At 40.5% G+C, this 24,186-nt stretch overlaps 2 protein-coding genes across 2 annotated transcripts; both read left to right on the top strand.

Moving 5' to 3' along the window:
* Positions 1–690: 690 nt before the first annotated feature.
* LOC112586889 (protocadherin beta-18-like) lies at positions 691–6,207 on the top strand. Its single transcript, XM_025292538.3, has one exon. The coding sequence runs from the start codon at positions 3,338–3,340 to the stop codon at positions 5,726–5,728; it is 2,391 nt and encodes a 796-aa protein (XP_025148323.2). The 5' UTR covers positions 691–3,337; the 3' UTR covers positions 5,729–6,207.
* A 152-nt stretch (positions 6,208–6,359) lies between these two features.
* On the top strand, positions 6,360–12,152 carry LOC112586888 (protocadherin beta-15). The gene has a single exon (XM_025292537.3). The coding sequence runs from the start codon at positions 8,634–8,636 to the stop codon at positions 11,022–11,024; it is 2,391 nt and encodes a 796-aa protein (XP_025148322.2). The 5' UTR covers positions 6,360–8,633; the 3' UTR covers positions 11,025–12,152.
* Positions 12,153–24,186: the final 12,034 nt, after the last annotated feature.

Here is a 24,186-nt window from a genome sequence, read left to right as displayed (position 1 = left end):
GCCTAACAGTTTCACTTTTCAAATCTGCAAACACTTCAGATGTTTCAGTTTATCAGACACACTCTATAATAAGCTAACAACTTCAATTGAAATAAAATATATAAAATGAATAGGGAACAAGAAACAATAAAATGTGAAAGATTAGGAAAGAATCAAATAGAACTCCTATAATTGAAAAATGTGATACAATTTTAAACTGCATAAAAGGTTTAATAGAAAACTAAATGCAAAAAATAATGCGTGGAGCGAAAGATAGGGCAGAAAATAACTTATCCCACAAGCAGCTCGTAGGGTTAATAAGATAGAAAATATGGGGGAGATGGTTAGAAAAGGATAACAGAGTAAACAAGTTTAACAGACTTATCCAGAATTCCAGGAGAGATGAGAAAGACTGGATCAGAGGCAATATTTGAAAAACTAATGACTGGGGGACTTCCCTGGTGGTCCAGTGGTTAAGAATCCACCTTGCAAAGCAGGAGACATAGGTTGTATCCCTGATCTAAGAACTAGGATCCCACATGCTGCTAGAGGGAACTACTGAAGCCTCTGCGCCCTAGAGCTGGTGCTCCTCAACAGGAGAAGCCACCAAAATGGGAAGTCCAAGCACCACAACTAGAGAGTAGCCCCTGCTTGCTGCAATTAGAGAAAGCCTGCATGCAGCAATGAAGACCCTGGTGCAGCCAATAAATCAATCTAAAAAAAAAATAATGGCTGGGAATTCTTCAGAAATAATGAAAACATAAGTGCACAGATTCAAGAGACCCAAATAAGCCTAACAGGATAACAAAAGATAACCGTACCTGGAAACATCATAGTGAAATTTGAAAAAAGCAGAATTTTTTTAAAAGAAAAGTAATAGGAAAAAGACTTTTCATCTTTAAACACATGATAGACTGAAAGCTATGTTCCATGTTGACAATTTCTCAACAGTAGCAATGGAAATTTTTAAAAAGTAAACTACCTTCAAAGTGCTAAAAGAAATTAGCAAACCTTCCAGCCTAAATAGTTTTTGCTTGTCATCAAATGAGGGAATCAAGTTAACTGGATGTCAGTTGATTTTAAATTAATCAAGATCATGGGAGAGAAGTGGGGTAAAGCTAGTTTTCAAATACACTTTCTTATAGTTTTCCTCTGTCCCTCCCTTACTACAGTCCTAAGTCCAGGAGTTTGAATTACTCTCTATCTTCATCTCAAGTGACATCCAATTCTTCCCTAGTCTAGTAGATCTATATGACTATGACCACTTCTAAAGAGAGTAGTCTTTTTGAGCTGCATCTCTAAAATCACAAATTCAAACATCTCTTAATTTACAACTTACATTATTGCTCTAAGGGCTTCAGTCACCATTCAGATCAATAAGTCCCAAATTTTCTCTGCAGCCCAAACCTCCTTCCTCACTTTATATAATGTAAGATCATTTATATAATAATTTATATGGATGCTCTATGGACACCTCAAACTCAACATGTTTTACATCAAAATTTTCCCTTCATCAAAACTAAATGTTTTCTCTAGATCTATACGTATGCCTTCTGGTCTTCCTGTGTTCACTCTATCAGTTAACAGAACTAACACTCACCCAGTTCCCTAAGCCTGAACAAAAAAGTACATTTACTTTTACTCATTCTTATTCTACTCTGTTTAATCACCACATACTGTATATTTTATCTTTATTATCCTAATACAACTCTATAACTGCATTTGTAGATGAGAGCAATATCACCTAACTGTATTAATGCAACAACTACTAATCTGTCCCTTGCCTTTAGTCTTATTCCTCTGTGATTTATCATCAACTCTGAAACAAGATGATCTTTTAAAAAATAAAACTGGGTCATGTCACTTTTCTATTTACAACCTTTCAATAATCTCACATTTCTATTTATGTAGAGTCCAAATACCTTGGCATGTGTTACAAAATTATTTGTTGATCTTTCCAATCTCACCATTTCTCTCTTCTTGCTCTATGGCTCAGCCATACTGATCCTATTTCAGTTCTTCCAAAACACTTCTTTCATTTTGGATCTGTACGGCCATGTTTTTAGTTTTTTTGGAAATTTTAGCCCATGTCCAATTTTTATTTGGATTACTCATACTCATTTTTCATGTATCAAACCAGAATTTACTTTTTCCAGAAAAGTCTTTCCTGTATTCCAAATTTTGGTTAGGTGACCCTCATCTATGCTCTTATACAAGCATGAACTTTTTGCTTATCATGGTATTCATTATACTCTATTTTAAATGTGTGATCACTTTTCTGCCTCCATCTTTCAGGACAGAAACTATGTCTGTTTCCCATTCTACCCCAACACTAATCACCATGCCTAGCACAAAGTATATGCTCAATAAATATTTGCCAAACAAATTAATGAATGGAGGAATAAAATATGTAGAATTATGTCTCTGAAAGGCTTGGGTGTACAAAACAGAATTCAGTTCCACAACTAAACTGGGCTCCAGTTCGTTCAACTTTTTTAAAATGTTGACAGAAACTGGACATATCTTACGTTATTCAATACTGATGAGCATTTACTTTCTACTGCTGCCAGGTAGGTCACTTATGGAGTATTCCTAAATAAACTACCATTTACCCAGCCAGTATTGTCCAGCCTCCCCTGAACAACTGTTTTCATATACCAGGTTCAGTTTCCAGTGCATGCCTTTATCCTTATCATTTTTTTGAAGTGTATTTGCCGATACCTAGAGAAGACTAAGTTCTCTGGTTCCATTTCCAATTTTCCTTGGAAACTCTTGTTCACTAAGTCAATTACATAAAAGAGTCCTCTTAACTATTTTTAGTTGTTTTATATATTGTCTTCAGAGGGAGCATAATTTATCTGAGCTTGGGATGATATCTTAAATACGCTTTTTATATCCACCACAGCTCTAGAAATTGTAGTCTATTGTGTTAAAGACGTAAAAGTAACATCATCACATACCACAAAGAAAAAACTCAGGAAAGAAATATAGGAAAAATATAGGAATGCAGGAGAAAATACCTTTTGCATCATCAACAAACAGGATAAACTAATATTTTGTCTCAAACTTAACTATATTTAAAATCTGAGAATCTGCAGAGTCGCGTGGTGGCGCTGCAGGATAACATTGGGAAATATTTGTACCATCAGACGCTCTGGTTTCCGTGAACCTTTGGAACTGGGAGTGCCGGAGAACCAGTGATTAAAAGAGACTTTCAAGAGAAAGCTAGGGAGCCAGAAACTCCTTTGCCACAAAACTGCAAGTCTTCAGGCTCCCAAAGGTTCATGCTGATAGATGAGAGAAGCTGTTTGAGATTGCATTGAAATATTTCCGCAGAAAGGCACTGGACTAGGGAGCCATGGAGCTAGGAAAAGGAAACCCTCAGCAGATAAGGCAAGTGCTGCTTTTCTTTGTTTTCCTGGGAGGGTCTTTGGTGTGTTCAGAGACCTGGCGGTATTCTGTAGCAGAGGAAACGGAGATCGGCTCCTTTATAGGCAATATGGTGAAAGACATAGGTTTGGGTGTGGAAGACCTGGCTGCACGAGGGGCGAGAGTCATCTTTGACGATTATAAACCACACTTGCGGTTGGATCTGCAGACTGGCAACTTGCTCTTAAATGAGCAACCGGACCGGGAGGCACTTTGCGATCTTACCGAGCCATGTATATTGCATTTTCAGGTATTACTTGAAAATCCTTTGCAATTTTTTCGGGCTGAGCTTTGGGTTGAAGACATAAATGATCACACTCCCACGTTCACAAACAAACATATACTTCTGAAAATCTCAGAAAGCACTGCTCCAGGAACCTCGTTCCAAATGGATAGCGCTCAGGACTTAGATGTAGGAAAGAATGGTGTCCAAAACTACACGTTAAATCCCAATCTTCATTTCCACCTTAAACTGCAAGACAGCGAGGACGGTAGAAAATACCCAGAGCTGTTACTGGACCAACCTCTGGATCGAGAAAAGGAGCCTGAGCTTAGATTAACGCTTACAGCCCTGGATGGAGGGTCTCCGGCGAGGTCTGGAACTGCACTGGTGCGTGTGTTGGTCTTAGATATCAATGACAATGCCCCACAGTTTGAGAGGTCCGTCTATGAGGTTCCGATACCAGAAAACAGCCCTCTGGACTTCTTGTTCGTCAGGGTGTCTGCTACAGATTTAGATGCAGGAATAAATGGAGAACTATCTTACTCATTTTCCCACGTTTCCAGAGACATACGGAAGACATTTGAAATCCATCCAATTTTTGGTGAAGTCCGTTTAAAAGCGTTTCTGGATTTCGAATTAGTTCAGTCTTACACAATAAATATTCAGGCCATTGACGGTGGGGGCCTTTCAGGAAAATCAGTAATTTTAGTTAGTGTTGTAGATGTAAATGACAACCCGCCAGAAGTAGTCGTAACATCTCTTACCAGTCCCATACCAGAAAATTCATCGCCTGAAATGGTGGTCGCTGTTTTTAGCCTCAGAGACCAAGACTCTGGAGACAACGGGAGGATGGTTTGCTCAATTCAGAACAACCTTCCATTTCTCTTGAAGCCTAATTTCAAGAATTTCTACACCTTGGAAACAGAGAGCCCACTGGACAGAGAGAGTAAAGCAGAGTACATCATAACCATCACGGTCACTGACATGGGAACTCCCAGACTGAAAACCGAGCACAACATAACCGTGCTGGTGTCCGACGTCAACGACAACGCCCCCGCCTTCACCCAGACCTCCTACACCCTCTGGGTCCGCGAGAACAACAGCCCCGCCCTGCACATCGGCAGCGTCAGCGCCACAGACACAGACGCGGGCGCCAATGCCCAGGTCACCTACTCGCTGCTGCCGCCGCCCGACCCGCTCGTGCCCCTCGCCTCCCTCGTGTCCATCAACCCCGACAACGGCCACCTCTTCGCCCTCACGTCCCTGGACTACGAGGCCCTGCGAGCCTTCGAGTTCCGCGTGGGCGCCTCCGACCACGGCTCGCCCGCGCTCAGCAGCCAGGCGCTGGTGCGCGTGCTCGTGGCGGACGCCAACGACAACGCGCCCTTCGTGCTCTACCCGCTGCAGAACGCCTCGGCGCCCTGCACCGAGCTGGTGCCCAGGGCGGCCGAGCCGGGCTACCTGGTGACCAAGGTGGTGGCGGTGGACGGCGACGCGGGCCAGAACGCCTGGCTGTCGTACCAGCTGCTCAAGGCCACGGAGCCCGGGCTGTTCGGCGTGTGGGCGCACAACGGCGAGGTGCGCACGGCGCGGCTGCTGAGCGAGCGCGACGCGCCCAAGCAGCGGCTGGTGGTGCTGGTCAAGGACAACGGCGAGCCGCCGCTGTCGGCCAGCGTCACGCTGCACGTGCTGCTGGTGGACGGCTTCTCGCAGCCCTACCTGCCGGCCCCGGAAGCGGAAGCGGCGGCCGCGGCGCCGGCCGACCCGCTCACCGTCTACCTGGTGGTGGCCTTGGCGTCGGTGTCGTCGCTCTTCCTCTTCTCGGTGCTGGTGTTCGTGGCGGTGCGGCTGTGCAGGAGGGGCGGGGCGGCCTCGGCGGGTCGCTGCCCGGTGGTCGAGGGCCACTTCCCTGGCCAGCTGGTGGACGTCAGCGGCACGGGGACCCTGTCCCAGAGCTACCAGTACGAAGTGTGTCTGACTGGAGGAACTGGGACCAGAGAGTTCAAGGTTCTAAAGTCTGTTGCCTCCAATCATCGGGGGTCCATGATTAATGTAGAAGAAAACTCAGACTTTCTAAATGGTTTTGGATTCAATTAGGAATTTATTAGTTTATTGGAGTAGGAAATTTTTTCAAAATACACTGTTTCCATTTGCTTTTAGATTCATATAGAATTTTTTTTTGCTGATTTCATTTTCCTAGTTAAGGTTAGCAATTTTTCTTGAGTATATAGTCATATATATGCTCTTTATTCTATTTTGATGGAAAGATCATTCAACTTCATTACTGCAAAGTCACAAACATTTGTTCAATTTTTCAACTTTTTGTCATCAAACACTATTGATTTGAAGATGACCCAAGACGCATTCTGTTTGATTGTTGTTCAGAAACCGCTTCCTAATTTTTTGATACTGTGGTTTCTTGGGAGATGAGCATCATAAAATATAATGAATTATTATATCTTCTATTGAATCATATTATGCCTACCTGTCTTAAATTTTTTAATGGAGAAATGTCTGCAAAATGCATGTTTTTGTTTCACAATTGTATTAAATGGAAAAGACTACAATTTCTCCTATACTTAGACTTTTGCTCTCTTTACATCAACCTTCTGTATATATGAATGTTACTGAAATATTATTTCAAAATATTTAAATAATAGGTCCTTTTGTAGTGTCTATCTATCCCACCCTACCTTTTTCAGAAAACTTCTCTCTTCAGTAATAGTATATTGTTGCAACCATGTTTATTTTATATGACTTATCTCCCTCTGTGATTTCAGATAATCAGACAAAGTGGTAGACATTACTGATACAAGCTTGACCAATCTCATTTTCTCTGCTTTAAAAAATGGCTTTATAAACTAGTATAAAATAGCCCATTACTTAACAAGAAAACTATATCATGATGGCTAAATACTTGAAAACAGCACCGAAATTCAATCTACTTAGATAAGTGAAAAGTGAAAGTGAAGTCACCCAGTCGTGTCCGACTCTTTGTGACCCCATGGACTGTAGCCTACCAGGTTCCTCCATCCATGGGATTTTCCAGGCAAGAATACTGGAGTGGGTTGCCATTAAAGGAGATGCCTAAAGAGTAACCTTGTTGTGGATTTTCTGATCTCTTTCAAGTAAGATTTCTCTATTGAGTTTTTGGAAACAAATATGCTATATTTTAATAAATTTCCCTCTAAATAAGATAGGCAAATTGTTTTTTCCCCTTGTCAAAAGCACTTTTAGGTAGTCTTGCATGGTTTGGACCTTACTATTGGTTTGAGATGTTAAAAAATAATGGTTTTCATATTAATGTACTATTTAGGATCAAAGATTGTAGAATATTAGTAGTCTTTGAGGGTCTATAAAGAATTGGTGGATATTTCCAAACTGAATGGTATTTGGAGTGTTTAACAGAAGTTAGAAATTCCTAGAAAAATTCTTTCTTACCTAGTAGAATAATAGGTCCCACAGTAGAATTTTCTGCAACCCTATGGACTGTAGCCCACCAGGTTCCTCTGTCTATGGGATTTTCCAGGCAAGAATACTAGAGTGGGTTGCCATGCCCTTCTCCAAGGGATCTTCCCAATCCAGGGATCGAACCTGCATCTCTTCTGTCTCCTGCATTGGCAAGCAGGCTCTTTACCACTAGTGCCACCTGGGAAGAAGCCCATTATGACATTAATTATATTCAAAAACACTGACAATGTAAAATATGTTCTTAAAAGATGTACAACTTATTTGTAGATTCACTAGAGCTTTGCTATTATGTTCTTTCTTTATTATAATATATTCCTTTACTTATAGGAACCAAGGCATTTTGCTATTTAATGAAAAAACATTTTATGCCATTCTGAATTATTTCAAATTACTATTCATATGAGCATAGAAAAAAAGCCATTTGAGAACATGCTGCCTTGTTTATACAGCTCCTATAATGAAGAAGGATGTCAGCAAAGCTGGCGGCTTCTATATTAGGAGGAAAATCCATCCACCAGAATTTTAAAATTAATTGTGACTTATTCATTGATCTAGTCAACAAATACTCGTTGAGCATCTACAGGAATGCTCTGCCAGTAACTGTTCTCAATGTTAGTGAGTGTAAAGGTGAACAAAACAAAGTTCTCAAACTCAATGATGTCACAAAAAAGAAACTATGTACATACCTGCTTTATAAGACAATGACCAATGCTAGGGAAAAAGAGAAGGGTAAGAGAGATGGGAAGTGCCCTCATATGCATTTTCGCATACTTTGTAAAGTTTCATAAAATCCTAATGCTCTGACCTTATGTATAATAGGTATTATAAACTGGACTTAAATGGTAGCTTTTTCCTTTATGTGATTCAAACAATGGAAACCACAATTCTGGCACATAGGGTACACAGAATTTTAAAGCATGTATAGAGGAATTTCTTCTGTTTCGTGGAGAGACTTTTAATAAATCACATGGGCTTTTATTGTTATTTTTACAAGACGAATATGACTGATCATCATTAAGTGTCCTTTCACTTCTAAGTTCTCTTCAAAGCACCTCACCTAGACAGCAGATTCTAGAAGGTAGGGACAATGTCTGGATTGTTTATTGATGTATTTCAGAACCTAGTACATATATATCAATCATATTTACTTGAATGATGTATGAATAATTATGATTGCCTGGTTTTCTGATTATATACTCTTCCCCAAAACATTTTCAAGCTTCTAATAGCCTTTTAGATTATTTTATAGAGAGAATACAATTGTAGCAATTATTTTCGAAGACAACGCATGGTGGCGCTCCAGGCTAAGGCGTCGAAAAAATATGCCCAGGAAATGCTACCAATTTTACATCAGCTCTCCAGCGGAAGCGAAAAGACTGTAATGTAAGCAAAGCTCACAAGTCTCCAGAAAATGCTACTCACAGACATTTCCGGACAGGTTACCAACTGGGAGAACCATCACATTCTCAGTCACATCGCTCCCTAAAATAGAGCTGGCCTTGATCCTGGAAAGGCATTTGTGGAAGTAAAGATGGAGGCTGGAGGGGAGCGTTTTCATCAACAAAGGCAAGTCCTGATTCTCTTTCTTTTGCTGGGAGTGACTTTGGCAGGCTGGGAATCCCGTCGCTATTCCGTGATGGAGGAAACAGAGAGCGGCTCGTTTGTGGCCAACCTTGTCAAGGACTTGGGGCTCGGAGTGGGGGAGCTAGCTGCGCGGGAAGCCCGGGTGGTCTCCGAGGATAACGAACCCCGGTTGCAGCTCGATCTGCAGACTGGGAAGTTGACATTAAATGAGAAACTGGACCGGGAGGAGATGTGCGGCCCTACAGATCCATGTGTAATGCATTTTCAAGTGTTACTGAAAAAACCATTGGGAGTATTTCGAGCTGAGCTACTGGTGAGAGACATAAACGATCATGCTCCTGAGTTTCCTGAAAGAGAAATGACTTTGAAAATCCCAGAGAACAGCCCTCCTGGGACAGTGTTTCCTCTGAAAAAAGCTCAGGATTTGGACGTGGGCAACAACAACATCCAAAACTACAGTATCAGTCCCAATTCTTATTTCCATGTTTCCTCCCGCAATCGGGGGGATGGTAGGAAATACCCAGAGCTGGTGCTGGACCGAGAGCTTGATCGGGAGAAGCAGGCCTTGCTCAGATTAACCCTCACAGCGCTGGATGGCGGCTCTCCGCCTCGATCTGGTACCACCCAGGTCAGAATCTTGGTCTTGGATATCAATGACAACGCCCCTGAGTTTGCGCAGGCCCACTACCAGGTGCAGGTCCTGGAGAACAGCCCCGTAGGCGCCCTCGTTGTCAAAGTTTCTGCTAGAGATTTAGACATTGGGACAAATGGAGAGGTATCATATTCTCTTTTTTATAGTTCTCAGGAGATAAGCCCAACTTTTGAGCTAAACAGCCTTTCGGGAGAAGTTCGCCTAATTAAAAAACTCGATTTTGAGACAGTATCCTCATATGATCTGGATATAGATGCATTTGATGGCGGGGGACTTTCTGGAAAATGCTCTGTCTCCATTGAGGTGGTGGATGTTAATGATAATGCCCCAGAACTAACTATTTCATCACTTACCAGCCCCATTCCTGAAAACTCCCCTGAGACTGAAGTGGCCCTGTTTAGGATTCGAGATCGAGACTCAGGGGACAACGGAAAGATGACTTGCTCCATCCAGGATGATCTCCCCTTTATTCTGAAACCATCTGAAGAGAATTTCTACACGCTGGTAACAAATGGGGCGCTAGACAGAGAAAGCAAAGCTGAGTATAATGTCACCATTACTGTCACCGACTTGGGGACACCGAGGTTGAAAACGGAGCACAACATAACCGTGCTGGTGTCCGACGTCAACGACAACGCCCCCGCCTTCACCCAGACCTCCTACACCCTCTGGGTCCGCGAGAACAACAGCCCCGCCCTGCACATCGGCAGCGTCAGCGCCACAGACACAGACGCGGGCGCCAACGCCCAGGTCACCTACTCGCTGCTGCCGCCCCCCGACCCGCTCGTGCCCCTCGCCTCCCTCGTGTCCATCAACCCCGACAACGGCCACCTCTTCGCCCTCACGTCCCTGGACTACGAGGCCCTGCGAGCCTTCGAGTTCCGCGTGGGCGCCTCCGACCACGGCTCGCCCGCGCTCAGCAGCCAGGCGCTGGTGCGCGTGCTCGTGGCGGACGCCAACGACAACGCGCCCTTCGTGCTCTACCCGCTGCAGAACGCCTCGACGCCCTGCACCGAGCTGGTGCCCAGGGCGGCCGAGCCGGGCTACCTGGTGACCAAGGTGGTGGCGGTGGACGGCGACGCGGGCCAGAACGCCTGGCTGTCGTACCAGCTGCTCAAGGCCACGGAGCCCGGGCTGTTCGGCGTGTGGGCGCACAACGGCGAGGTGCGCACGGCGCGGCTGCTGAGCGAGCGCGACGCGCCCAAGCAGCGGCTGGTGGTGCTGGTCAAGGACAACGGCGAGCCGCCGCTGTCGGCCAGCGTCACGCTGCACGTGCTGCTGGTGGACGGCTTCTCGCAGCCCTACCTGCCGGCCCCGGAAGCGGAAGCGGCGGCCGCGGCGCCGGCCGACCCGCTCACCGTCTACCTGGTGGTGGCCTTGGCGTCGGTGTCGTCGCTCTTCCTCTTCTCGGTGCTGGTGTTCGTGGCGGTGCGGCTGTGCAGGAGGGGCGGGGCGGCCTCGGCGGGCCGCTGCCCGGTGCCCGAGGGCCACTTCCCTGGCCACCTGGTGGACGTCAGCGGCACGGGGACCCTGTCCCAGAGCTACCAGTACGAGGTGTGTCTGACTGGAGGTACTGGGACAAATGAGTTCAAATTCTTGAAGCCTGTCTTACCCAGTATTCTAGAATCAAACTTTGAAAGGAAATCAGAAGGAAGTCCAACCTTCCAGAATCGTTTAGGCATCTGAAACTTCTCCAACTGCGTACATTAGTTTTATCTCGTACACCTTTCCCTTTTTTAAAAGTGAAAGTGAAGTCGCTCAGTCGTGTCCGTCTCTTTGAGATCCCATGGACTGTAACCTACCAGGCTCCTCCGTCCATAGGATTCTCCAGGCAAGAGTACTGGTGTGGGTTGCCATTTCCTTCTCCAAGGGATCTTCCCGACCCAGGGATCGAACCGGGTCTCCCGCATTCCAGGCAGACGCTTTAACCGCTGAGCCACCAGGGAAGCCCCTTCCCTTTTTTAACCTGGTAGTAATAATTCTACTTGTCTTTCTTCTTTTCAAAGTTTTTCATAGTAATGCTAATCTTCGTTTTGTTGGCCTGTTTGCCCTATAATTAGTTTTCCAATTATTGTTAGTAAAATTTTATATCAGGGAAGTTCATACTACTGGTTAAATTTTTAGTATTTATTTCTAAATGATAATATGAAAGCCTCTCAGAATAAAAGTAATTCTAACTTTAAAAAGTTCTTTTCTCACTGTATATAACACTATGTAAAAACGTCTGACTCATTTTATCATATTTCATTTTTTTATTACTGGAAGGTTTTAAGTTTTTGTTATTTACACAACTATGACTTTTCTATAACGCCTCTTCTGTTTGGAATGGTATTAATTTATATTTGTGTGCTGTGCTGTGTGCTGTACTAAGTCGCTTCAGTCATGTTCCACTCGTCGTGACCCTATGGACTATACCTGCCAGGTTCTTCTGTTACCTATGTCCAATTTTTTCCAAGCTCTGTTTGGATTTTTGTTTTATCAGTAGATAGCCACATGTATAACTTCCTATTTATTTCAAAATCACTCTTGTAATCATTGGACTTTCACTTTAAAATACATGTTATCTCATGAAGGTATATCTTTTTCATCTATTCTGTTCTAATTTAATGTTGAAGACTTTTAAGTTCTTCCTTATATCTAACTGAAGTCATGATCCTGTTAAGAGTTTAATGATACCCACAATGACTAATGAGTTCTCTTTTTTAAAAAAAATTATTCTTAACTAGAGGATAATTGGAGAAGGCAATGGCACCCCACTCCAGTACTCTTGCCTGGAAAATCCCATGGACAGAGGAGCCTGGTAGGCTGCAGTCCATGAGGTCACTAAGAGTCGGACACTACTGAGCAACTTCACTTTGACTTTTCACTTTCATGCATTGGAGAAGGAAATGGCAACCCACTCCAGTATTCTTGCCTGGAGAATCCCAGGGATGGGGGAGCCTAGTGGGCTGCCGTCTATGGGGTCGCACAGAGTCGGACGCAACTGAAGCGACAGCAGCAGCAGCAGCAGACATGACCAAGCAATACATTGCCTGCCGCTGTCCCCTACTATTACAAACAAATTCTCAAGTGAGCTCTAAATTCTGCCCCTAGAGGAGCTATTGACACAGCATTCCAGTATCTGTTTGCCTTTGGATGATGACATTGTTCTGGTCAATAGGTAATTTGAAAGGAAATACATTGTAGAATTAACATTACTTAAGCAAATAAAACTTAGTAAAGATATGTTGGTGAGGGAGTTGAATGATTTGAAGAAATAATCAACTCTGTTGTCAGGACGACTCTATCTCCAGGAACCTGGTGTGGTTGGCAGAGTAATGGCCCCCTAAAGACATCCACATCCTAATCCCTGGAACCCGTAAATGTGCTGTGTTGTATTGCAATAGGAAATTAAGGTTCAGAGGTATTAAGGTTGGTAATCATTCTTAAAATACGGAGAATATCCTAGACGATTTGGATGGGCCTGATTTAATCAGTTGAAAGGCCTTAAAAGCAGCTTTGAGTCTTCCTTGAGATGAAGAAATTCCAACTGTGGGCAGCAGCTTCAGTTGATGCCCCAGATTTCCAGCCTTTCCTTTCTAATTGCCTCCTCTACAGATTTTGCATATTGCTTAGCCAGCTCACCCAATCAAATAAGTCACTTCCTTACAATAAATCTCTTAACATGTATCTCCTGCTGCTTGTTTCTCTGACTGAATCCTGACTGATACAGATTTTGGTTCCTGGAAGTAGAGTGCTGCTGTAACAAATAACTAAAAACATGGAAACTGGCTTGGAATTGAGTAACAAGCATAGGCTGGAAGAATTGTGAAGAGCATGATGGAAAAGTCTTAGATTGCTTTGGACAGACTGTTAGTTGAAATACAAATGTTAATAACTCTGCTAGCAAAGATTCAGAAGGAAGTAAGTTGAGAAAGGAAGTTAAGTTGAGGAAGTATGGTTGAGAAAACATATACTGCCATGTAGAATACCTAAATCAAAACCTTAGGAGACTTGGTAGTAATATGGATGTTAAAGTCACTAATGATGAGGACTCAGAAAGAAATGAGGAAAATGTTTTTGGAAACTGGAGGAAAGGGAATCCTTGCTACATAGGGGCTGAAAACAGGTGCATTGTATCCTGCAGTGGAAATGTGAGAGAAAAAAGACTTGTAAGCAATGAACTTGGATATTTAGCTGAGATTTCCAGGCATAGGTTGAAAGTGCAGCCTCGTTTCTTCTTGCTGCTTATAGTAAAATGTGAGAAGGATAAAATAGATTGAGGGAAGGACTGTTAAGCAAAAAGGAACCAGAATTTGATGATCTGAGAAATTCTCAGCCTATTCAGATTGTAAAAGATGCTAAAATTAGGAAAGAAAGCCAAGGATGTCACAGGTGTACACTATTTGTATTGGGCATACACACTGAGACAATACTATAATGAGATGAGGTCTTTGAGAACCCTACATATATTTCTTATATGGGATGTCTATAAATCTTTGGGGACCAGAGAGTGGACTATGATAGGGAGAATAATGGCCTCACAAAGTATCTATGTCCTAATCTCTGGATATCTTGTTATGTGGTAAAGGGGAATTTAAATTGCAGATGGAATTAAGGTTGATAATCAGCTGACCTTATAATAAGATTACTCTAAATTATCCAAGTGGGCTTAGAACCACAAGAACCTTTAATAAGTGCAAGTGGGAAGCAGAAAAGTATCAGAGTGATATTATGTGAAAAACTCTGAACCAGCTATTACTGAATTTGAAGATAGAAAGGAGCCACCAGTGAGAGAATGCAGATAGCCTCTAGAAGCTAGAAAGACAAGAAAATGTATTCTCCCTTGCTTCCAGAAAGGAATATAATTCTACCTTAACTTTAGCCCAGTTTAACTTCAGACTTCCAGAACAGTAAAATAATAAATTTGTGTCATACTTTGTTAATAGTAGCTATAGAACATGAATACAAATGGCTATCAAGAGAGCTATTTCCAAGCCTATTTTTCTTTGCCTTCCCCTACTTCAGGCCAGAATATTCATATTCCCATAATCTCTTGCAGATAGGAATGTCATATCACTCCATTATTGCTAATGATATAAAAGTGTAATTGGGAATTGGGCTTAAGGGAAATATTTTTGAAAGGGATAATCTGCTGTGGCATAGTCCTTAGGATTTTGCCCGTTTTCCTTTTTCTTCATTGGCATTGGTATTGAGGAGTAAACTTTGAGTTGAAGCAGCCAACTTGCAACCATGAGATGAATACCATAGAACAGAGGTTATATATACCAAGTATGGTAAGATGGAAAGCCCCTGAATTTCTTACAGCATTGTCAAGTTACCACAACATCTCTATGCTACCTCCTCCAGGCTTTATGTTACACTTGATAAATAAACTCTTATGTGATTAAACAATTGTAGTCAGGTTTTCTGTTGATTATAGACAAATGCATTCCACACTGACATACCTCTTCTCTCCTTCTCATGAGTAAGGTTGACTCACACAGTTGTCTGATTAGGTCCTAGGTTGTCTGTTTAAGATATATGACATGCTTGTCAAAAAAAATACTTTTATCTTCCCTTAGGTGTTATCAAGGGACAGTACTCTTGAGTTTCCATGGCTGACTTTGTATCTTTATTCAGTCATCTCTCAATCTAATAAAAACATACACAAATAATTGAACTTCCAAAGGAATTTTCCTGGCTGGTAGCAAGCCTAAAAATTGAGTTTTGGAAAACAGAATGAGAAAGTGACCTGATAAATGCCAGCTATACTTTTAAATCTGCATCAGTGGTGTCTTCACAAGATGACTAGAAGTTTATTTATGAAGCAAACCAGATTTGTTTAAGGTTTGTTTATGAAACAAACCATTTGTTTCCCTCTCAGGCATGGAAGTGGCACAGCCAAAAATTTTATTTAGTAAAATAAATTGACTACATATGAGTCTTGAAAATCTTCATAAGCATATCAGCGATCTATATGTCCTGGTAGAATATGCTTGATGAAAGGGTCAGAAATTCCTGACAACCTTTTCAATATACAGAGATGTGTGTTTTCAGGCTTCAAGGTGTCAGCAGCCACTACTCTTTTCCCATCTTACTTTACAAATACTTTATTGGTAAAGTGTAGAATTTAAAGGCATCTCCAAAGGCTTCCTGCTTACATCTTTTTTGACTGATCTGGAATACCTTGAAAAGAGTGTTACTTCCAGTTTATCAGCATTATCATGAAAAATCAATAAAAATATATCATTATACATGATGGAATTACCTCACAAAGTTTTAGAATTCCTTAGCTTCACCCAGCGGAGAAGGCAATGGCACCCTACTCCAGCACTCTTGCCTGGAAAATCCCATGGACAGAGGAGCCTGGTAGGCTGCAGTCCATGGTGTCGCTAAGAGTTGGACACAACTGAGCGACTTCACTTTCACTTTTCACTTTCATGCATTGGAGAAGGAAATGGCAACCCACTCCAGTGTTCTTGCCTGGAGAATCCCAGGGACAGGGGAGCCTGGTGGGCTGCCGTCTATGGGGTCGCGCAGAGTCGGACATGACTGAAGCGACTTAGCAGCAACAGCAGCAGCAGCTTCACCCAGAGTGTTTGTGTATTTGTCTGTGCTTGTATATGTGTGCATTTGTGTGTGTATGTGTGTGGCAGGGGTGAGGGGAGTAGCTTTAGCAGATAGTACAGATACTCTGCATTCAGAGATAATATACCAGAGTAACAATGCTTTTCCATAGCTTTTTGATAGCTTTTCCACATTGTAAAGATGTTTTTTTCCTTTAATGCATAAATGTATGTAATAGAATTGCCATTGGGGAGGGAAGTGTAAACCAGACTTGGTCATTTTTTCTCCAGTGAGCTCAGGAAAAAGTAAATTGTTGAATCAAATTGTTCATGTGTAGGGTTGGATCCTGTCTTTATTTAAAATATTGATATTTTGTTTCATGAATTATTTCATTAAGTTTGACTTTTTAGAATATTGAATTAAGTAGTATCTATCTTTACTTCCTAAGTATTTTGTTGACCCATTAATTTTGCTTCTGAGATGCTTACCTTCCCCTACCCCTGGTCCCGTTGGTAGTTTCTATCTTGCAAGTTCAAATATCATCACAGCAGTAGTGACGGTGGTCACAGCTGAAATCTGAGTGGTGAGATCTGAATCAAGTCTATCTCCATTCTGAACTTGAGGTAGTAGCAGCAACAGTAGAATACAAAGATCCTAGGAGATCCGACAAACTGAAGTCCTGGGAACGGAAGAGCACCTGTATGGCTGTGATTCATCAGGCAAATTATCTGTTTTTCTTCCAGGTGGCATGCAGCAGTGTGAAAATGTTATCTATTGGCTGGTTTCAATTTGCTCTGTTGAGAATTTTTGCATCTGTGTTCATGAGGGATATTTGTCTCTCTATATATTTTTTTCACGTTACCCTCTTGTCAGTTTTAGTTTCAGGGTTATACTGATCTTATAAAATGAGCTGACAATTCTTATTCTACCTCTGTTGTATGAAAGAGGTTTATATTTGTTTCTTCATTATGTATTTGACAGAATTTACCACAGAAGCCATATGTGGCTAGCATTCTCTTTGTGGGGAAATTTTGAATTGCAAATTCAACTTCTTAAATAAATACGCTGCAGTTTCAATTTTCTATTTCCACTTGTGTCAGTTGGTAACTTGTGTTTTTTAAACAATTTGTCCATTTTATCTAAGATGGTAATACATGAAGTTATTGATAATATTGTTATTATATTTTCAATATATTTAGGATCTGTAGTGGTGCCCCTCTTTCATTTTTGGATATTGGTAAATATGTTTTCTCTCCTTTTGCCTTTATCAGTATTGCAGTTAGTATAATGATTTTATTAGTCATTTTTTTAAACCAACCTTGTCTTTGTTGTTTTCCTATTTCTGTTTCACTGATTTCTACTCATATGTTTTTCTTTTCTTATACCTACTTTGGGTTTAATTTTCTATTCTTTTTATAGTTTCTCTGAAAGCTCAGATCATTGACTCTTTCCTAATACATATTAAAATGTAAAAAAATAAAAGCTATAAATTTCTTACTATGCATTAAGCTGCATTTCATGAATTTTGATTCGTGATTTTATTAAGTTTGAATTTATCATTTCCCTGTTGATTTCTTCCTTGATCTGTTGCTTAACTAGAAGTATGACTTAATTTCCAAATATCTGGGGATATTATTTTGGATGTCCCAAATAGGTCTGTTTTAGTCTGAGAAGATACTCTGTACAATTTCACTCCTTTAAACTTAATTGAGTTTTGCTGTTTTGTTGTTGTTATCTAACATATGGGTTATCTTGATATGTTTTATATGTATGCTTGAAAGAAATGTGTATTCTATAGTCGTGGTGTGTAGTATTCTGTAAATATCAAACCAAATTGCTTTCATAATGTTTAAATATTCTTTATTCTTACCACATTTTCCTATATGTTCTATCAGTTACTGGGAGAAAAATGTTAATTCTTCCATTGTTAATTGTGGATTTGTCTATTCTTTCAGTTCTAGCATTTTTGTAACCTTATGTATTGGGAAGCTTTGTTGTTAGATATGCACATCATTAGAATTATTTTATTTTCAATAAATTGACACTAATCATTATGAAATATCTCTTTTAGTTTCTAGTAATACTTTAAATCTGATATTAGTAGAGTTACCCATATTTCTCATGCTTGGGGTTTGTATAATATATCAGTTTTCATCCTTTTGCTTCTATTATGTCTTTATATTTTAAGTTCATCTTTGGTAAACTATCATGCATAGAGTTGCATCTTGCTTTTTTATCCAGTCTTATCATTTCTGCCTTTTAATAAGATAGTGCATTCTATTTACATTTAATATAATTATTTCTATAATTGTGTCTATTCTCCTTTTTTTGTTTGTTTTCTTTTGGCTCAATTCTATAATTTTTGGTATTCCACTTTATATCCTAAATTGACTTTTTACTTATAACATTTTGGGATAGTGTTTACCCTAAAAATAGGATTACAAAACGTTTACTTATCACAGCCTACCTTAACTTAATATACTACTTCATCTATAATGTGAAAGCTGCCTATTATGTAATTACCATCATTTTTGCCATAGCACAGATCAGTGCAAGACACAGGAGAGATATTTAAGAATTCATTTAGTGGAGGATCTCTGTAAATATGGTCAAATTGGAAAATACTTCAGAAAGACCTTGAAATCTACTATGTGGAAGGTATTTCAGACTGGAGAGATATATAATGAGAGTAATCAATATGGAAAAGTCTTCAGCCTGATTCCAAATTTAAATGTGTACAACAGAACTCATACTAAAGATAAATCCTGTGAATTCACTAGATCTATGACAGCCTTCATTAATCATTCACTTGTTAAGACACACTGGACAGAGTCCTAACAATATAAGGAATGTAGAAAACTTTTCAGCTTTTCTTTGTATCTTAGGACTCATGTGAAAATTCACATTGGAGAAGAGTACTATGAATATACAAAATGTAGGAAAGCTCTCATTCATTCTTCATGCACTGCTGTACATGTAAGAACTCACAGTGGAGACAGGCTTTATATTTACAGAATGTGAAAATGCCTTCCATTTCTTTCATCTCTAAGAAAATGTGAAAACTCTCAGTGGAGAAAAATTCTGTGAAGGCAAAAAATGTGGAAAAATCTTCAACTGGCCCTCATTTTTTAGTTACACATGTGAGAATTCATATTGAAAATATACCCAATGAATGTAAAAGAGTATGAGAAAGTTTTATTTCTTCTATATCCCTTAAAGTACCTATAAGAACTCAAATTGGAAAGAAGTATTATGAATATAAGGAACGTGGGAAAACCTTCACTTATTCTTTTTTTTAAAACCGCTTAGACAAAAGCACTTTAGTTGACAGAATATAAATTTCAAAAATACATTTTTTGTAAGAAAAGAGCAATAATTACGTATAGCCTTTACAAACAAGTTTCTCAGTAAATTCCAGGGTGCTTTAGATCCCTGTTTACCAAGACACATTTTCTGTCATTCTCCTGGGCAAACTGTTTAACATTCACTAATTTTTAAAAAGACCCAGAGCAGATAGTAATCCCCTCCTTTCACTCCGTGTTGGATTTTCACTAAACCTGAGTGAATCACCTAATGAAAATGATAAAAAACATTGCTTTACTCTCATACCCTCTGCCTTCCCATCTTGTTCCCTTTTATCTTTAGTCCTACTAATAGAAGATCTGTATGTAAAAGCTCATTCAAAACTATTTATTGGCAGAAAAGAATTGTTCATTTAAGTCATAAATCTAAATAACTCAGAAGATATTAAGAAGACCAGTAGAGTTTGTATTTTTATCTTCATGCTCTCCCTAGCCTTGCTGCAGTTTGAGAAGGGAATTCTGTCCTTTGTGTCATTCTGGTGCCCCCCCTTAATTAGAAATCCTTCATTTGTTGATTCTTCCTGAGGCACACAGCACTGGACAGTTTTCCAACTCAGACCTTCACTTATTCTTCAAAGATTATTTGACAAGTGAGAAAACACTAGAAATGAGTTCTATACATGTAAGGAATGCACAGCTCCCTTCCTCTTGTAATTAACCATATAAGGACCAATATTGGAGAGAGGCCCTATAATTGTAGACATTTTACTGTACATGGGATAACATAAATTGGAGTGAAACTGTGCATATATGAAATGCAGGAGTGTCTTCATCTGTTCTTATCATTTAGGAAATTTGTGAGAACTCATACTGAAGAGAACTCTTATTAGTATTTGAAGCACAGGAAAATCTTAATTTGTATCTAATTCTTGCAAAATCATGTGAATCCTAACACTTTAGTGCATATATGAAAACATAAGAGAAACCATACCAGTGTGAAGAGTGTGGGAAAACCTTCAGGTCTTTCTCATTCTTTAGTCATCAAGTGAGAACTCATACTGGGAGACAGGAATTTGAAGAATGTGGAAAATTCTTTCATTTTCCCTAATACTCCAAAAATATGTGAAAACTCACACTGGAGAGAAAACCCTATGAATGTGGGAAAACCTTCAGGTGCATCTCTTCTTTGTTATGCATAAAGAAATTAATACCTGAAGAGAAATCTTTAAAATGCTGCAAATAGGGAATTGCTTTATCAGTGTCTCTCTCATCTTTGAAGTGGTACCCTAGCTTGTAACTTATAGTTTCCATTTGCTAATATAAACCTCTGTTAATAATGCTCCTAGTACCCTTTCAGCTATTTCATATAACTTTCAATGTGTATTACTTTCATTGTGATTTGCATATGTGCACTGTGTCATTTCCACTGTGACATCTCAGACTGAAGTAAAATGTATGTTTTAATATGCAAGTAAGTGTACTTGAAATTAGTTTTGTTATTGTTTCTACTTAATTTCCACTATATGCAATGCATGTGGTCCTTGTGATACTGACTTTGGTACTTATTGGAATTTTCTTTCTGCCCTACTATGACAGACCCTGGGATTTGCCTACTGATACCTATTCTACCCTTCTCCTTACTATGAAAACAGAAATTTTCAGGTTATTGATCTTTACTGTAGAGAGATGTATCTTTAGCATTTTTGTGGCTAGTATAGTAGGTAGCATTTGTTTTGGTTAATAAGTAGTTGATGTAAATAAAAAATGGTCAAAGTTATCAAAAAAGGATGGTTTCATCTGACTTGGTAATTTAACCTTTTGTACTTTGCTCCTCTTTTAAGTTGGACACAACAATTCACGTTGAAAAGAGAGAACTTGGAACCATGAGAATAAAAGCTAGGGGATTTGATTGTGCTGGATTATGTTATATGAGGGTTAGAACTACTTTTTCTAGAATGCTCTTTGCTGAATGGTTAGAATTGGATAAAAGAGGAACCTCCTGAGATTTGAAATGCAAAAATGAAGAAGCCATTAATCTCAAAATGATGTGGATGTAACAGATTGACAGATCCAAAACTGTTCAGAAGTTCCAAACTTCAAGCTTATCTTCCTGACTACTGTCTTTGTTAAATAACATCAACCCTGAGCCAATCACAAGCACTTCAGTCCCCTCAGAGGTGGCGGTGTCCACAGACATCTCCATGAGTCACTTTTTATGGTCCTACTTTGACAGATAGACATGTACAACTGTTTGAATTTCCTTGCAAACTCAAATCTGTCCATTCATACCACTGTTTAAGGATATTGTGTTTAAAGATTCTCCAGTCCTCTGATTACCTCTTCTCCTCATTTGAGAAAGGTCTAATTCCTCTAATGAGCACATAGTTCTAATATTTCCAGTGGGTCTGTTTTCCTGAGTCATAAAATGTTACAGCAAAAGCAAGCAAATAAATAAGTAACTTTGTTCCCCTATTGCAACTGGTGAGTGGCTATCCTTGTTACCTATTTCTGGACTCTTCCAGGAGAGAAATAAGCACCTTGCTGATTTGTGAAGCATGTTGTGGGAATTTTGTCTAAATCAAAACTGAATGAAAGGGCTTCCCCGGGGGCTCAGTGGTAAAGAATATGCCTGCCCATTCGGGAGACACAGGTTTGATCCCTGGTCTGGGAGGATCCCACATGCCACAGAGCAACTAAGCCCATGTGCCAAAACTACTGAGTCTGTGCTCTAGAGTCTGGGAGCCACAATTACTGAGCCCATGTGCCGTAGCTACTGAAGTCTGAACACCCAAGAGCCTGTAGTCCACAACAAGAGAAGCCATCTCAATGAGAAGCCTACACACTACAATGAAGAGTAGCCCCTTCTTACCACAACCAGAGAAAAGTCTGTGCAGCAACAAAGAACCTGCATAGCCATAAATAAATTTGTAAAAAACAAAACAAAACAAAAAAAAAACCTTCAAAACTGAATGAAATTCCTGAATGACAAACACAGTATCATTAAATTAAAACTATTAATGTAATTCACCATACTAACAAAATAAAGAACATATATATGATTATCTCAATAAGTTCATAGAAAGTCCTTGAAGAATACAAGACACTAGAGGATGGGAACACCCTTACTATTGTTAAGAAATAAAACTACAAAAATCCTAAAACTAACATCATACTTATTGGTAAGATTGAATGCTTCCTCATAATAGTAAGAGACAAAGCCAGAAAGTTCTCACTCTTTCTGTTCAATGTTATTTTGTTTAAATTTTTATTTACTTATTTGTCTGTACCAGGTCTTGGTTTTGGCTCTCCAGATCTTTAATCTTCGTTGTAGCATGTGGGATCTTTAGTTGTGGCATGCAGACTCTTAGTTATGGCATGTGGGATCTAGCTCCCTGACCAGGGATCCAACCTGGACCCCTTGCATTGGGAGTGCAGAGACTCAGCCACAGGACCACCAGGGAAATACCCTGTGGGACGTCTGTATGAGAAACAACAGGTAGATAATTTTATGGCAGGAGCAGAGAGGAGCTAAACTGCGTTAGGAGATCAAGAGGTCATACATTTCCCATCCTTGGGGCAAGGGAGACACTACACATACACAAAAGGCTTCACAGGGTCAAAAAGGCAGGGGATGTAGATTATACTAAGTCTTGCTATCCCCCTCCCATATGCCTTTGCCATGAAATCCATCTTGACTGAGGGATGTGTGTGTACCTAGAGGAAGGTCCTGAGATAGATTAACCAGGGGGGTCAAAACAAGACGACTGGCCAAGAAGGGGACAAAGCCCCAGAAGACTGCCCCATAATAAAGGATTTAAACTTCCCAAAGGCACGACTCTAGCACTCTCTTGCTGGGCTTGCCCATGTGTCTTTATGCATCTATTCTGGTTTTCGAGTAAATACTCTTTCCTCTATATCTTCTGTCTCTTTGTCTGATTCTTCCTTTCAAGACAAGGGCTGGGGACTTAGATTCTACCTGCTGGCCCCTGTGGTCTAGCAGTGAAGATTCCTGGTTTCCACCCAGGTGACCAGGGTTCAATTCCAGCTGGAAATTAAGTTCTCTCTCTTCCAACTGCTGCTTATTGCAAGCTAATGCTCACTGCTGTGTGTGTGTGTCTAAAATCATTCTGAGTATTTGCATCTACCACCAGGTAAGTGAAGTCCAGGCCAGAACGTGTATCTACTCCTGTCACGATCCATTTGTATCACCACAGGGATATCAGTATCAGTCAGCTGTGTCCAAGAGTCTTGCTACCAGTAAGCTGGCCACACAGCTATCTGCAATGTCAGTGTATTTTGGTGGCAGATAGAACAGTTCTTGTGGCTTCCCAGGTGGCACTAGTAGTAAAGAACCCGCCTGCCAATGCAGGAGACACAAGAGACTTGGGTTCAATCCCTGGTCAGGAAGATCCCCTGGAGAAGGGAATGGCAACCCACTACAGTATTCTTGCCTGGAGAATTGCATGGACAGAAGAGCCAGGTGGGCTACAGTCCTTGGGGTCACAAAGAGTTGGACACAACTGAGCGACTTTCACTTTCACTTGTTTGATAATACTAGGTAGGGAAAATGCTCCCCAGTCAGATTCAGTATCCATCTCCCACATAGAAGCTAGTTAAAAAAAAAAAAAGCCTATTTGCATAAAGCCTATTCAAGCATACTGATTCTCCTACAAGTTTTACAGTAATTCCAACAACTCATATGTTCCTAACTGTAGCCTCGATTAGGACTTCATCCACAGGTTTTGATTTTACAGTAGTAGGTAGGGGAAGTGTTCCCCCTGCCAAACATAACATGCACTCCCATAAAACATTCAGGTAAAACTGACACACTTCTTTACATAATTCTAACTTTCATAATCCTATCAATGATTATTAGGTAATCTTAATCTAACTGTAGCCTGGGTTAGGGCTTCACCAATGGGCTTTGGTACCACAGCTGAGTCCTGAAAACGTCTCTTTTCTGGCCCCTGACCATTTTACCCTCTCCAGGGCAAAGT

The sequence above is a fragment of the Bubalus bubalis genome, chromosome 9 (genome assembly GCF_019923935.1).
Source record: "Bubalus bubalis isolate 160015118507 breed Murrah chromosome 9, NDDB_SH_1, whole genome shotgun sequence".
Classification (NCBI taxonomy): Eukaryota; Metazoa; Chordata; class Mammalia; order Artiodactyla; family Bovidae; genus Bubalus; species Bubalus bubalis.
This window is presented reverse-complemented; position numbering and strand designations above follow the sequence as displayed.

Coding starts and splice junctions, on each gene's coding strand:
- LOC112586888 (XM_025292537.3), top strand. CDS start 8,634: ATGGAGGCTGGAGGGGAGCGTTTTCATCAACAAAGGCAAGTCCTGATT.
- LOC112586889 (XM_025292538.3), top strand. CDS start 3,338: ATGGAGCTAGGAAAAGGAAACCCTCAGCAGATAAGGCAAGTGCTGCTT.